Source organism: Tachypleus tridentatus, chromosome 8 (assembly GCF_004210375.1).
Source record: "Tachypleus tridentatus isolate NWPU-2018 chromosome 8, ASM421037v1, whole genome shotgun sequence".
NCBI classification, from domain to species: Eukaryota; Metazoa; Arthropoda; class Merostomata; order Xiphosura; family Limulidae; genus Tachypleus; species Tachypleus tridentatus.
The window spans coordinates 39,214,492-39,231,082 of NC_134832.1; the positions used below are offsets into that span (position 1 = coordinate 39,214,492).

Sequence of the window (16,591 nt, forward strand, 5' to 3'; positions counted from 1 at the left end):
AAATCGCAACCTCACAAATGTATAATACTTATGTGGATATATGGTATATATATATGAATAGTGAGTTGTAATCAGGAATATTAAAAAATAACAGATTTTTGTTTCTAAACTAAAGTATTAATAAGCTAAATTTAAAATATGACAAACTATTTAATTTCTCCTTTTATCCTCCACCCTTGTAAAGTAAAATTCAGGGCTCGATCTTTGTACTTAAGCACGGTATACATATCTATTGCTTAGTTTTGCACTTAACAACAAACAAAAATTTATATTTTAACGTAATAAATATTTAATATTAATTATTCTCGCTTTTATACATATTTTTAACAGCACCACCCGAAAGCAATCTCCTTAGCTTTCGGTTCAAGAGTAAAAATATTATTAGCCGAGCCTTGCAGTTCTTGTTCGTTTTGACCTTTGTAGGGTAGTAACAGAAGGAATTGGATATATTGAGACCTTCGTTAAGGAAGAACGTGCGAATTAATTTTAAGTTAAACGTTGTGAATAAGTCTAACTAATCAGGAAAAATGCTTTCTCGCCTTACTCTTCGAGGTTAGTTGAAGTATGTTTTGTTGTAATGAATGAAATTTCTAAATTACTCCAAGTACAGTGTTACTAGTACTGATTAATAGTATTTAAAATTCCGATTAGATCTACTGTGTTTTTAGAAGTTGAAGGAAGTTACAGCGAAACTAAAAATAAACTTTGCAATCAGTATGGCAAATGTAAGACACCCCTCTTTAATTTATGTTCTAAGTTAGGTTTCTTAGGTCTGGGATGGGCATAGCCTCGTAGTCAAACTCAAACTATAGAGTACTGAGTATGATTTAAAGAGGGGACAAGTTATTGGTAAATTGTGAGAAGCAGAAGTAAAATTAACAATTTTTTGTCCGAGAATTAACGATTCCATTTTACTTCTGAATTCTCGTAAAGTGATTTCATCCATTGCTGAAGACATACTTATTCTATGATCCAGGAACATGTTAATTAAAATATTAATGACCTGACTACAGTTTTCGTCTTTTTCAAATCATCAATTTATGTCCTATTATAATCAAAGTACTGCACAAAGAAATAAGTTTTTATTCTATCAGTCCTTTCTATGATCCTGTGAACTTCTGCAAAATCAGTTTTTACCCATAGTATCTCAATATTAAGATATCTTAAGCCATCATCCGAAGAGCCCTTTACATCCACATACCTAACTAATAAAGTTTTTTAATAATTAAACCACTGTGTGCTCAGAGGCATAATGCAGTGTGAAAAATGTTTTGGGCATCCTCTTAACAAAAAGTGAACTTTTATATTCAAATCATGAGAATTTAATGCCAAAGAGCAAATTAGCCAATAGAGATGATTTGATCATTTGTTATTGTTAGGCTTCACTACACAGTTAAAGAAATTTTAGGATCACAATAATGAAATAGGGTTTTTTAAAAATTGGAAACAGCTTTTTTCATTGTGTGCATTTTTTTTCTACCTTAAGGGTACATGGGATTAAAGCACATGTCCCAGGGACATCTGCACATCAGTTTTGGCAGGCTCACTATGGCCAGGTGGTTGAGGCACTCAATTCTTAATCCAAGGGTTGTGTGTTTGGGTCCCTGTCACACCAAACATGCTCACCCTTTCAACAGTGGGGGCATTATAATGTTTAGATCAATTCCACAATTCGTTGGCAGTGGGTGGTGATGAGTAGCTACTTTCCCTCTACTTTTAAACTGCTAAATTAGGAACGGCTAGTGCAAATAGCCCTCGTGCAGCTTTGTGCAAAATTCACAAATAAACAAGCAAACAGTTTTTGGCAACCAAAGAAAAATTCTAGAGGTATAATACACTGCAATATACACTAGTGAAAGAACTGTGTAAAAGTGAAAAAAAATTAAACTGTCTAGTAGAGTGGTTTCAAAGGGTGTGCTGTGAAGTCATTCCAGGTATGCTGCAAATTTTTGTGAATGTATGGCATGAAGTATGCATTTTCATCACCATTTAAAATATTCAAGTTATTTAGTTTATAATGGTCTTATTATCTAACAAAGAGCATCAAAGTTGAGTAAAAATAGCTCCAAATTAATGTATTTCATGTTTTTAATTAAAAAAAACTTCCTATTTCTGGGTGTGAGATCAGATGAGTATGCCTTGAAGTTAACATTACTTTCGTAGTGTGCTGTGGCCACAAAATGTTTGGGACTCGCTAATCTAGTGTAATATTTTATTAAGTATATTAGCAAGAAACAAGATATGAAACTACAACCAAAATGAAAGTAAAATGTAAATTTTGCACTGAGACATGTTCACACATCTCAGGTTCTTAAAGGATATTTGCAAAAACTAGTTTTGTCAGAGAAGCTGTTGTGCAGGTGGCTCTTCTTTATTTTTTCTGGATATGCAATCATTTGTAGTTTGATCCTAAATATTAAAGGTAATAAACATAAGCTAGAGAAAAAGAAATCCAGTGTAATTATTAAGCATTGCCTTTTCCACACTAGAACCTGATATGCCAGGTAATGTTCTTAATGGTAGTTTTAACTCAATTTTTTGTTAAATAATTTTATGGATGTGAGAGAAACTGTTTAGGTAGAGTTGGTTTCATTGGTGAGCTATATTACATTGTCATTTAGTCTTTTTTGTGCCTTTAATTATAATATGTAAATTATTCTCTTCCTTTTCCCTGTTGTATCAGATTTTGCTCAAGAGTCTTGAGTTTTGGTTTTTCAAATGTGATTTTGTGCTTCTTAGTATTAAATTAAATGGTTTTCTGTATTCTTACCCAGTTGTTAAGACTGTGAAATTTCCTTTAAAGAAGAGAAATGCAACAGAAGCAGCTCCTCTCAGCATGTGTAATATTGTCAATAGAGCATGCAATTAGTGGAATCTGTTAACAGTCTCATTAATCATTTATATTAAACTAATTGATTATTCTGGTAAGACTTGTATAGTTTGAATAATCAAAATTTTGATAATCAGAACAGTAGTTTTGATTTATTTTGTGACACTAATTAATTTAATTGTAATATTGATTAACTTACTATTTTACCTGGCACTAACTTATGCTTGTAGGTAAATGGTTTGTCAATTACCCAGCTCATAATCATCAGTAAATTTGATTAATAAAGAACATTAAGATAGAAATTGTAATTACAAAAAATATTTCATGTGATTGAGCTTTACAATTACTTCACACAAATTATGTACAAATGGTTTAATTTTTCTAGTTATGTTTTTTGGAACTTTAACTTTGTAAATCTTAAGTTAATATGCTGTTAATTTTAATTAGTTTGTTTTTGTTGTTTTTTTAAAGTTCATTCTGTGTCTTTCTGTTATAAACACTAACATTCTGTAGTTGTTCTTCATGCTATTTAGTATATATTTCTCTCCACTTAGCTTGATTCAATTATTTATTTGCAACTTTTCCCACTTTTAGCAAAAATAGCTACTTTTGTGATAGGTATTTACAACTGTTAAATAACACCAGTCTTAAAATTTTCAAAGTGATAGGCCCATCATTTTCCACTTTCTTAATTAATTTTTTTTGCTCACATTATCCACACTACTACCAATTTCCTGATTGCCCAGTATTCTATAACTTGCTTTTAAAATCCAAACTTTTTATAACATTTTTTAAGATGTTGGTGATTTAGTTAGTAGCTCTTCTCCTTTAGTAAATTTCATATTTGTTCATACTCTTTAAACAAATTCCAGAATTTAAAGGTTCATTTTTACCAGGTGGCTAAGGCACTCTACTTGTAATCTGAAGGTCATGGGTTCGAATACCTGTCACACCAAACATGCTCACCCTTTCAGCAGTGGGGCTAAAAAATGTGTAGATCCATTCCACTATTCATTGGTAAAGAGAAGCCCAAGAGTTGGTGGTGGGTGGTGATGACTAGTTACCTTATCTCTGGTCTTACACTGCTAAATTAGGGACAGCTAGTGCAGAGAGCCCTGTAGTTTTGTGCAGAATTCAAATACAATCTTACTTTTGTATCATTATATAAAATTTTATATTTCTGCCTTGTGTCTGTCCATAGTAATTCCATTAAACTTATTTTACTCTTTCAACATGGTCTTGGTCAATTTGACTGAGAATGTTATCTCTTTTTACTTGTTTAAAGTTTATATAGATTTAATACTTCTAACTTTCAATGTAGCACTTTCACTTACAACAAAAAATTATATTTTTGTGAAGAATTTTTAATAAACTAAAGATTTGCCCATGAATATAGTGTTTGTTTCAAATAGTCCTTGTGCAAAAGTAATTTTCATGTTAAAATTAAAAATAATTTTCTTCATCTCAAATTTCCTTTTTGTAATCTCTAAGACATCCTAAATGGATTTCAAACATTTTGTTTTGTTTTTACTAAAGTTTATAATATCTGTTTTTTTCTGTACCATATCTCACAATGTAATTTGAAAATATAACCAACCTCTTAACCATATATAAAAAAAAGAAAGAAAGGACTCTAAATTTTTTTCTTTTTGGAGTGACTTCAGATTCTAAGGTGAAACTACATTCATTTATCCTAAGTACCTCTAAGTTTGTAACATTAAACATCTATTTATAATTAAATTTCATTGTTTCATTGCCATTTGAAACATTGCTAACTACTATCCATGCCATAAGTTGGAAATCAGTTGGAGCACAGGCGACTACAAGCTGCTCATATGTCTTATGAAATATTTTTATTATAATTTATTTTACCTAATCTAATTTTAACTAACTTAATCCTCTATTTTCACATTTTAGTTACTTTTATAATAATATGTAAAGAAATAAAAGTATTTATCCAGTCTTTCTGTTGTTGATTATCAAGGACATCCAAACCTACCTTTTTCTACCCATGGTAATAATGCACTAATTTTTTATTTAAATAATGCACCAAAGAACATTGACTAATAACATGCATAAAGTAGACAATTTCCCTACCTCTAACAATTTTTCTGGCTTTTTACCTATGCGAGGAGAGCCATTACAAGTTCATCCAAGCTAGTTCTTAAGTTTCTCACTGAAATGTTGCTTGTACTCTGAGTGAAATCAACTATTATCTGTTCAGAACACAGCATTATGTATATTTGTCAGTTGATGGATGAAAACCTTGAATTTATCACGTACATGTGAAATATAACACAATGTACCATAAATTTTGTTCCTGGATAGTATGTGTTATTTTTTAATTGCTTATGTTGTAAAAGTACAGGAAATGACCATTATTTCCTTCAAACTTTGCTTTTATGACCTGGGTAATGAAATTTAGAAATTAACCTATTTTCTATCTAAAAACAGGCAAATTTGCACATTTCATTTACATAAGGTATGAATAAAACAACATATGAATCAAGATTTACATATATTTATACTAAAGTTATACAAACAATGAACAAAAATGTGTAGAAGTGAGTAGTTTTTCAGGATTTGCGACTGTAATGTAAATGATTTTCATGAATCAGACTCCGAATATAGTCTTCCATCATGTTTACATTATACGTTCCTTGGTAGCAGCATTCAAAGTCCAACATATCTTGGTGGAAGTGCTTGCCTTGCTCTTCTGAGTATGGTCCCGTGCTCTCCTTGAATTTATCAAGATGAGCATCAAGGATATGGACTTTAAGGGTCATCCTGCAACCCATTTTGCTGCAGTTCTTCACCAGAGTCTCAACCAGTTCCACATAATTTTCAGCCTTGTGATTGCCCAGGAAGCCCTGAACAACTATGACAAAGTTGCCCCAAGCTTTTTTTCCTTCCTTACTTGCAGGTAAAATGAGGTATCTAGGGTTTGTTATGATCCCCAACAGGCATGCTGAAATATGCCTTGTAGGCTTCACACATTTAAGCAGATGCTGTCACAGAATACTTTTTTGCTCTTGTCTTGATAAATTGGCCACGTACATAGCAGAATGCATCTGGGAAAGGCTTGCAGCTTCTTGATTCCATTTCTGATAAAATCGGATTAGGTCTATGTATTAGGCAGCTAGAACTAAACTGAAGTGGGGAGTGGTAAGCCCCTGTATATAAATATATTACTATGGAAAGTTGCAGACAATTCTAAAAGATTCTTGAATATTCTCATAAGTTCTACAACACTCTAGAAAGTTCTTGAAAATTCTTGTTAGTTGGAGAAAATTCTCTATCAACAACTTAGCACTGAATCTACTTGGAATGTTCTGGAAAAATGGGTAAATTTAAAAATCTCATTACCCAGGTCACAAAAGCAAAGTTTGAAGAGAAAAATAGGTCTTTTTCCATTTACTTTAGGCATAACCAATTGGGAAATAACACTTTCTGCCCAGGAACAAGAAAAAGTAAAAATTTTGTTACATAGTGTAATTAAATTTTAGAGAAAACTTAACATATCTTGAAAGAGAGTATGTGACAGGTGGGCATAGCAGGAAGGATGTGATTTTCTATTGATAACTCTGTAACCAAACAAAATTGAAGACCATAAAAATTATGGTTTATCTGAGCACTAATGATTCTGTAGTGAGTAATTTATGCAATATTTTAATCTCTTAAGAGGTGGTGGAAAGATGAGACTCCATGAGAAAGTGTTGTGTGTGTTATAGTTGGGGAAATTCAGGATTTTTTAAAAAAATATTTCCTTTTAGAATTACACATTTAAAACCTGTATACAATTAAAATATGGTTTTGTAGCTAATATTTTATGTTACACTAATTGGTATAATCTAACCAGGGGTCACCAATCTTTTTTCACAGGGGGCCAGATTACTTGGAGAATGAGAAGCGCAGGCCACATGATCATTATGTTCAATACTAATAAGCTAGAACGAAAGCTCTCTGTAAAAGACTTAACACTAAGTTTAGGATGCCACATTAGCCATGTGGGAGTAACATGCAATACACACATATAATAAAAAACAAACAGAAATACAACCAACATTTTTATTTACCAAAAGGTTATCAAAGAAGGTAACATCAGCAGAAACAATTGTCACATCGCACGTAGTGAGTACATATCTGAATTTCACTAAGCCACAAAAAAGTTAGTGAGATTTATGAAATTGGCTTTTGGCTTTCAAAATATCTTCAGTGTTTGGTTTTCAATTGCTGCATCCAATCATTAGAATTGCTTTCAAATATTCATCAGTCAACCTTGATTGATGTACTGACTTCACATACTTCATTTTTGATAATACTTGTTCACAGACATATGTTGTTCCAAACACTGATGCCATACCAGATGTGAACTGCTTCAGCATTGGAAAATCATCTTCAGGTATGCAGCTGTAAAATTCAATAAGTTGACCCTCTCTGTGTTTTGCTTTCAACAAGTCATTTCCTTGCAAATCGATGACCTCCAGTTGGAGTTCCACTGTCACGTCATCAATGATACAATCAAAAGGATTATTTCAAGATTCAAAAATCTCTCTAAAAATGCTTATTTAAATCACCAATAATCTTTTTCTAAAACTCCAGGTTGACATCTTCTGTGATTCCAGCATGAAACTCATTGAAACACTGAAAATGAGAGGTTTCCTCCTTCCATATGTGCTTCTAACAATGGCAGCTTTCTCCAAGATCCTTTAATGTTTCTATAGAGATCACAGACAAGGTTATTCTTCCCCTGAAGTTTCATGTTCAATTAATTCATGTGGGATGTGATGTCAACCAAAAATGACAACTTTGACAATCAGGTTGGATCCAACAGAAGTGGATAGGCTCTATATTTCTCGATAAGAAATATACGTATTTCTCTTCTCAGCTTATAAAAACGAGACAAGACTTTACTGCAGCTGAGCCACCTCACTGCTGTGTGATAAGGCAAGTCACAGAAATCCGAATCAATTTCTTCAAGAAACTCCTTGAACTGGCGATTAATAAGTGCATGACCCTGAATGAAGTTCACTGCAGAAATGACTGGATTCAGTATGCAAGAAATATCTAAGTCTTTTCCACAGAATGCTTGCTGATGTATGATGCAGTATATGAACAGAGCACTTGGGAGTTGAAGATCTTCCAACTGTTTCCTGATCATCCCCACCAGACCCTCGTTTACTCCAGCCATGTTTTTTCCTTCATCAACTGTTACACCTCTAAGCTGATTTCACTGAAGGTTATAGTCTTGCAAAGTTTTATGCACTTCTATGAAAATGTCTTCTCCAGTAGTTCTTCCATGCATGCTGCAAACTGATGCCAATTCTTCTGTGATCTGAAAGTCCAAATTAAATCCACAAATGAACACATGAGAAGTTGTGATGTACTCGAGAGATCAGTAGACTCATCCAGTGCCAGAGAATACCATAGGAATTTTCTAGCTTTTTGGTGTATCTGTAATGTGATGTTCTCTCCAAATTCCTCTGCTCTCTTTACAACTGAAGTTGCTGAAAGGCTGATACTTTTAAAGAAATTGGCTTTTTCAGGACACAGCTCATTTGCTGCTTCCATCATACAGTCTTTGATGAAGTTGCCATCAGTAAAAGGTTTTCCTCGCTGTGCCATCCTATGCACTATTTTGTAACTTGTACAAGTGACAGATTCATTTTCAGCAAACTTTCATGTGAAGAGATTCTTTTGAGATTTAAAAACACGTTTCATTGATTCAAATTTCTCAGAACGGTACTTTCCTGAAAATTTCAAATATGTTGATATATGTTTTGTTTCGTAGTGACACCAAAGATTGTACTCTTTAAAACGGCAACACTTTTGGTGCATATCACACAAGTAGCTTTCTGGTTTTTTGTTTTCACAAAGAAGTACTTTTCTCCCCCTTCTTCATTGAAAGCACGACATTCAGAGTCCACTTTTCTTTTAAAAGCAGCCATAACGATGGGTGAAAAAAAACAGGATCTGAAAATGAAAAACACAGAATGCTGTGAGAAAAGTATTGTACTGGTCTAAGAATGCACAAACAAAATATATTGAAATGTATGTTTGCCACGACACTTACCTAAGAACGAGTTACGAAAAGTGCATAACTCGACTACTAAGAGAAATGAGCTTGCTAAAGTGGTAACCCTAGGCTGCTGAATTTACAAGACAAGTCGATAGGATAAGGGTTAAGCCTGTATTTGTTTTCAAATTCCTAATGCTTTCATAGATACATGCTTTGATATGAATAAACAGGCAGCAAGGATGAAAGAAGAATTTTCCTATAAGTTAAAAATGCGCATCGCAGCCTTGTTTCTTTTTATCATAATGTCTTGTGTTTGCCAGCTTAAAGCGACCATCGGTGTGATTTATTTTTTTATGACAGTCAGACATTTGATGAAATGCCATTTTTTACTTCCAAGCAGCTAGCTGCTGGCAGGCTGGACAAAATGATCTCGAGGGTCGTAGTTTGGTGATCCCTGATCTAAACAAAAACAATTTTAATAAAATTTTGAGTGTGAGACACTAAAACTTTGTCATGCATGGCAAAAGTTAACTGGAACAAAAGAATTAAAGATGTATGTTTTCTGCTTTGTTTTTCTCTTTACACAGTCATTCAGAAGAAACCTTGGCATCAAATATTTCATGTTCTTAGTAATTAATTCCTCATAATTAGTTAACGTAATAGTGGCATTTTCCGATAAGGTACCTTACTTCTGTTCACATATGACTGTTCTTCTTCAATGATGCCCTTAATTTGCAAAATTTGTTCTTCATGTCACAACCTTTTTCACTCCAATGTACCAGTCTGTTCATGTGGTTTAACTGATTTACAAATCACGAGAAAACCTCCACCAGTAGAATCACCCCTCCAACTTATGTAACTCCCTCAATAGTGTTCAGCCTATCTCTGTTCATTTGGTAGCACTTGTGTTCAGACAGTTTAATTACTATTTGCTGAATTTTAATTTTTATATTGTTTTTTAAATAGTTATTTGTACCTTATTTAATACCCCTCCAGCAGAACAGTGGTATGTCTCCAGACTTTTGTCATTAGAAACCAGGTTTCAATACTCATGGTGGACAGAGCACAGATAACCCTTTGTCTAGCTTTGTACTTACTAACAATATTTCACTGTGGCATTATTTAATTTTCTGCATAGATAAAAAACTTAGTTGTTTTTCTTTGCTTTTCTTTCTTTACCAACATAATCTGAATTGCTAATTGTCACATTGTAGGTTGTACCTTCCACCAACACGTTTATTCCAGCTTCAGGTGGGGGGAACTCAACTTTGGAATTGTTAGCAGTTATTTATCAAGAGATTGATTGTTATTTATATTAACCTTTTTTTGTTGCCCAGCTTCCTCGTGAACAAACCAGACCTCTTCAGGACAGCAAAGCATTTGACAATGTATCTCAGGATGGCTGGTGTGGGTATTAACACTTTTACTGAAATAAAGCAGAGAACAATGTTTTGAACTTTTTAGGTCATCTTCAAGTTAACACACAAAGCATTTGACAGCCTCTTTCTCTCACCTGAATTTGCCTTGTCTTTCCAAGTTTCTACTATGGATTCTGTCAGGAATAATATGGCTTTTTTGTTTTTTTAGGTTACGATTTTCAAGGTATATTTTATTTATCTCTTTTTCCCTGATTTCCTGTGATATTCTATCTTCCTTGTTATAGATACTTCTTCCTCTTAATATTTTGTGTTTTCACTGCCTCTGCTAAATTTGGATCAGTTTGCTTTAGTCTACTGTTGGGCTGATTTTTTGTTCCTTGATTCTCAGCAACTGAAATCCATTTTACCCATTTTATCCTTTTTTTTTTTTTGTCCCATACCCAATTTTCTCACCTTTGTCTTATTCTTGTGTCTATCTCACAGTACTAGTCTACTGTATATCATCTCTCTGAGATGATCCACCAAGATCTGGAGGATTTTTCAGGATAAATTACATCTTTTGTCACATTTGTTGACTTTGGCTCTTCTTTTTTTACACATGTGGCTCATCTGTTGTTTGGATCTTTTGGGGAGAGACAAGGTTTTGTTCCACATTTGTTTATTGTTTGCCATCTCTTTATCTTAGGGACTTGTGCCTGGTGTTTAGAAATTTTTCAGTGACTTTAGAATTTATGAGACAGGAATGAACTCTTTCCTCATTGGTTGATTGTTTGTCTCACACAGATTTTCAACCATCACTTATTTCTTTTCCCTGTCCTAATGCTTCCAACTCTTACCTGTTCCTTCCATTAGTTTATCTATTTATTCAACAGAATGTAAGCATGCATTATTGTTCACAACATGTATTAGAAACAATTGCATGGAATGGCTTTTACAAAACCAATTTAGATATGTTGCCATATATGCACCTTAAATTCTAGAAACATTTTTAATGAAAAAAATGCATTTTATATATGGAAAATTGTTACTCATTCCTGGTTATGTAAATGTTCAAGTTTACAGGAATAGTTTTTATGAAGCATAAATTTCTAATACTCGTAGGTTTGGGGGGAAGTGTTGACTATGAATTAATTATATATAATGTGTGTGTGTATGTATGTATGTTACTGATTGGTGAGCCTATGATGCCTTTTTTTTTTATTATTTTACTGCTTGTATGATTGGATGACATATCCAGAGAACCATAACATTTGTTTTTAGATGTTAAGCCTTTCTTGAGCTGTAGATCTCCTTAAGCCTTGTCATATCTTTAGCTTATTGTCAAACTGGTTGCATTTCAGTTATGTTTGTCAGACCATTCTTTGAATAGCCATTATATCCTCCAGTTTCTCTGGTAGTTGTACAGTTGTTTAAGTCATCTAAGGAGTAGCACCAGTTGTTTCACCTGTTCCAGAGTTGGGAATTACTGATTAATACCAGACTATACTTGGACTGCATTGAAGCAAAACATTTATTTTAACTTTAATTCTTTCATGATGGGTCATAGGTCAAAGGCCATGTCATTGCATTTGTTGACTTGTATTTAAAATTTTATTGAGTGACTATTTTATAAATTTGTCAGTAAATTTGGAATCAAATTATATACCATAATTTGAACTTTTTTATGTATGACTTAATTTCTTGATTTAAAAGTAAATATTAGAACAACACACCAAAATATACATTTTAGTGAATGACATGTTATGTTGAATGCAACATTGCTTAAAATTTGAAGCTTTTAATGTTAAAATACTAAATATATAGTTTTACAGAAATTAGAACTCAAATTGATAATATTAAAAAGCTAGAATATAAATTAAGAACTTCATATCTTTTTATTTTGCAAAAATATGGCTTGCATACTGAATCAAACACTGGCCACTTTTACCTTTTTTTATTTTTGAAAATGGTCCCTTATAAACACTTAAGTATGTGACATAAATAACTAATTGACAGCTTAGTATGTCCCCCGCAGGCCTGGCATGGCCAGGTGGTTAAGGCACTTGACTCATTATCTGAGGGTTGAGGGTTCAGATCCCTGTCACGCGAAACATAACCTTTTAGTCATGGGGGAGTTATAATGTTACTGTCAGTCCCACTATTTGTTGGTTAAAGAGTAGCCCGAGTGTCAGCAGCAGATGGTGATGACTAGCTGCCTTCCCTCTAGTCTTACACTGCTAAATTAGGGAAGGTAAGTGCAGATCGCCCTTGTGTAGCTTTGCACAAAATTCAAACTAAACTAATATGTTTCCCTAGTGATTTTCTAAACCACTTTAACCTGTGAAAAAGCTACCACATTCTTTCGAACCAAGATTTCCATAAGATAAGTTGTCTTTAGTCTGCTTGAAATCTTGTATTTTTTTAAATCTAAATACATTTTGGTTACTAAGCTTAGTAAATTATAGTGAAATTCTATGGTATCATTATAGTTATTTGTTTTTTGTTGTTTTTTTTGTTATTCAACTGTGTGTGTTTGTGTGTGTGTGTGTGTGTATATATATGACCTAGAAAACAATGTTATACCCTCCACATGTAGAATTTCAAAAGGCTTAGCAAACTTTATCCAGCAGCAATCAAATTCAAAAGTCATAGCAGTTCTTTGCTTTACTTCTTGATTTGTTTTATATACTCTTCAAAACAAGAAATGCAAAAGGGATATTTTTGTTATTTTAAAGAGAAATATATGTAATAACGTTACAAGCTCAGAGTATGTGATGTTACACGTGTTAAGGCACTGATTGTGAGACCAAAATGACAATAAAAGTTGTGCACTTTGAAAACGGAGGAAAACATCGAATTTTTCACCAAAACGCATGCGTTTCCAATAAATTTGTTTGAGAGATCTGCATGTTCTGCAAGTGCAACATGTGCAAAATCCCTATAAAAGTGACGGGTTCTCGGTTTCCATAGCTCAGTGTTAAGCCACCAACACGCAATACAGTTACGCCAAGACTGACTGAAGCACAACGCAACAATGCCATTGGTCGCTTGGAAGCAGGCGATTTTCCATCAAATGTTGCCAGAGCTGTGAATGTCCACCCAAGCACCATCACAAGGCTATGGAATCGTCATCAACAACATGGATTAACTCGTGACCATCCACGATCTGGCACACATTGTGTGACCACACCCGCACAAGATTGCTACATCCGATTACGTCACCTTCGGGATAGGACCACCACTGCGACATCTACTGCCTCAACCATATCAGGGCTGCATAGGATTTCCGATCAGACCATACGCAACCGTCTACGAGATTCTTAGGCCCCAAGTGCAACCCATCATGGTGACGTCAACGACGTTTTTCAACATGACAACGCTTGTCCTCACACAGCCCGACTCACCACTGTCTTCTTGAGACACCACAGCATCAACGTTCTTCCCTGGCCCTCCAGATCACCAAATTTAAACCCCATCGAACATTTTTGGGACGAGTTGGACCGACGTCTGCGACGGCGACAACCTCAACCGCAGACTCTACCTCAGCTTGCAGCAGCTTTGCAGGCTGAGTGGACAGCCATTCCACAGGATGTGATTCGTCATCTCATCGCTTCCATGGGCAGGAGATGCCAAGCAGTTATTGATGCTCACGGGGGGCATACTTGTTGTTGACGTTGGGTGACGTTAAACTTCACCTAGTGAGCGTGGACTTCGCCTTTGCAGACTTTGGATGTTCAGCAGTGAATGTGCAAAATTTCACACATGTCATACAGAACTACCCGGAATAAACTTGTTAACAATTTGTCTCATATTTTGCCTATTGCATTTCTTTTTCTGAAGAGTATATTTATTTAAAAAATAATTTATTTCTAAATGGTAATAATCTATATACATGTACAATGCATAATAATTGAAAAGTGACTATGTTACAAAATGCTAGTCCACCAGAACACAGCCAAGACAGGGAACTATTTGTTGGTTTTACATTATTGGATACGTAATATGAATGTGCATGCACAGTGTTAATGCAAGTTATGTAATGTTAGCTGAGCATGACTGGTAGGTCAATATAAGCTACTTAGAACATTTATAATTTTGTGTTATTATGAAGTTATTCTAGCCCCCTTCAAAAAAGTTTTTTTTTAAGATAATCACAAGGTTTGTCAAGTGACAGACCCCACATAGAGTGAGTATAGAAAATAAAATATAAAGTCTCGCTGACGACAAATATTTGAAATGTAATTATGAAGGTTTAAAAATTGAGTAAAAATTTGATATTTTTTGGAATGAAGTTTTTACTCATAACATGAAATCACTTTGCCATAAGAAAAGTAATGAAACACTATATTCATAAACAAATTTATAGTAAAAATATTTCATTAAAAATCTGATTTGTTGTGTACAAAATACTTGTAATCTTAACTAAAAGTCTACCAAATTTTGTGAAGATATGCATGCAGTATCAAAAATTAATGTAAATACTTAACACAAGTAAATGTGTAGATGAACTCATCTATTAAACTGTTATTTCCAATCTAATACACAATTGCTTCCCTTGGTGTGGATTCCTGTATGTGGTGAGACGACCTCCCAGGGAAGGTTCTGTTCTTTCAGTTTACCTCCTCTGGAATCTAAACATCCACCCACGTGTTTGCTGTGCTTGATAACCTGTGAAGGGGAGGGGAGGATCCTGGTGGCAGAGGGATCCAACCCTAAGACACTACTTTGGCCTTGAATTCCTGTAGACAGGCAGCCTTAGGGTTTGCCCCCCTTGGGTCAGTCGGCTGGTCCACTTGGGCTAGGGTCAACCAAGTAGTAGTGTTGGATGTTCTCAACAGGTGTTGTGGACATATCAGATGCTGGTGTTTGGGTATAGTGCTCACAAAACCATGGCATTGCTGCAGTGTCCTTGTTTGGCATTGTAGTGCATCCCCTCGTAGGGCTCCATGGTGGGTGGGGTCAGTGAGCACCAAAATATTCCTTTTTTGTTATTATGGATCCTCCAAATAAAAAATTAAATAAAATAGTGAAAAAACAGTCCATAGGTAAATGACCATATCTTGAAGATTCTGAGCAGCAATATTCAACATCTGTAACACCTGTTGTACCTCATTTTCTTATCCTACATTCTCTTTCAGACAAACCTTTAGGGCAAATGTCTCCTTTTTTCATTCAGAAGGGTCTAGAGGGACTTGCTGGCTCTCCAAAGTCAGTAAAGAAGCTTGGATTTGGTGACATATTGGTGGAAACATCCATATCTCAACACAATGAACTCCTCTTGCATTTAAAGGCAGTTGGGGATATGCTTATTGAGGGTACATGTCATGCTACTTTCAATTCATCATGGGAGTTATTGTTGAGAAGGATTTCAAGAACATTTCCAAGTAAGATTCTCAGTGGTTTCTCCACTCATACCATACATTCCAGCAAATCCAAAGATCCACTTCCTTTGGTTCCAGATCAGGTACAAGCATTTCTTTGGACACATCTTCTCCCATCCCAAGATGCAAAATGATCATTATTTTCCACGTCCTCTGTCACTGGAATCCTCTTCTAACAGCATAGACCTACCCAGTCGACCCACGACAGGATTCACTGAGGTCGACAGACCTCCCTCAAATAAAGACAGTAAAGAAAAGAGACCTGGCCACCCAATTGGCCTACACGTAAATAAAATGGCCACCTTGGTACAATGGAACTGTCAAGATTTACGTTCTAATCTGGATGACATCAAAACACTGATTGCTGTGTGATGGACAAGTGCATGGAGGAGTGGCACTGTTGGCTGATCAGCATGTGTTCACCCTGTCTTTGCCACTCAACACACCCTTGGAGGCCATAGCCATCCAGGTTTCTTTGGGTCATACATCACTGTTATCTCTACCTGTTGTCTGAAGAGACCAATGAGCAATCATACTTTGCTCTCATTGAAGAGTTGCTGTCTCCCTTTTTAATCATGAGGGACTTTAATGGACATCATTCCCTCTGGGGAAGTGCTGATATTGATTGGAGGTGTCACTCCATAGAGCTTATGCTCCCTGATCACAACCTTTCTCTTTTCAATAGTGGTTCTTCTACTTATTTCCATTCATCTAGTCAGTCCTTTACTACTATTGACCTCTCAATTTGCTCCCCTTCACTATTCTCCTATTTTTCATGAAGGGTAGACAATAATTCACGAGGCAGTGATCATTTTCCTATAATTTTGAGAGAGACTGGGCATGGTCGATACCACCTGACCTGTGTGCCCCAGTGGAAGCTGGATCAAGCAAACTGGCCCTCTTTCACTGTTCTTGCAGAACTTGATCCTGCCATCATCTGCAAGGCATCAATAGAATCTTGTTTGCCACATGGCACAGAGGGCTCAAAAACAGTTCTGTGATA

General features: G+C 34.9%; 1 protein-coding gene across 1 annotated transcript in view; it reads left to right on the forward strand.

Annotated features, from left to right (window-relative positions):
* Window positions 1–324: 324 nt before the first annotated feature.
* ATPsynB (ATP synthase subunit b, mitochondrial) overlaps window positions 325–16,591 on the forward strand; it is a 67,898-nt gene continuing 51,631 nt past the window's right edge. The window contains exon 1 of the mRNA XM_076448348.1: window positions 325–552. Within this exon, the coding sequence (XP_076304463.1) occupies window positions 528–552 (25 nt within the window). The 5' untranslated portion in view covers window positions 325–527. The remainder of the gene's footprint in view (window positions 553–16,591) is intronic.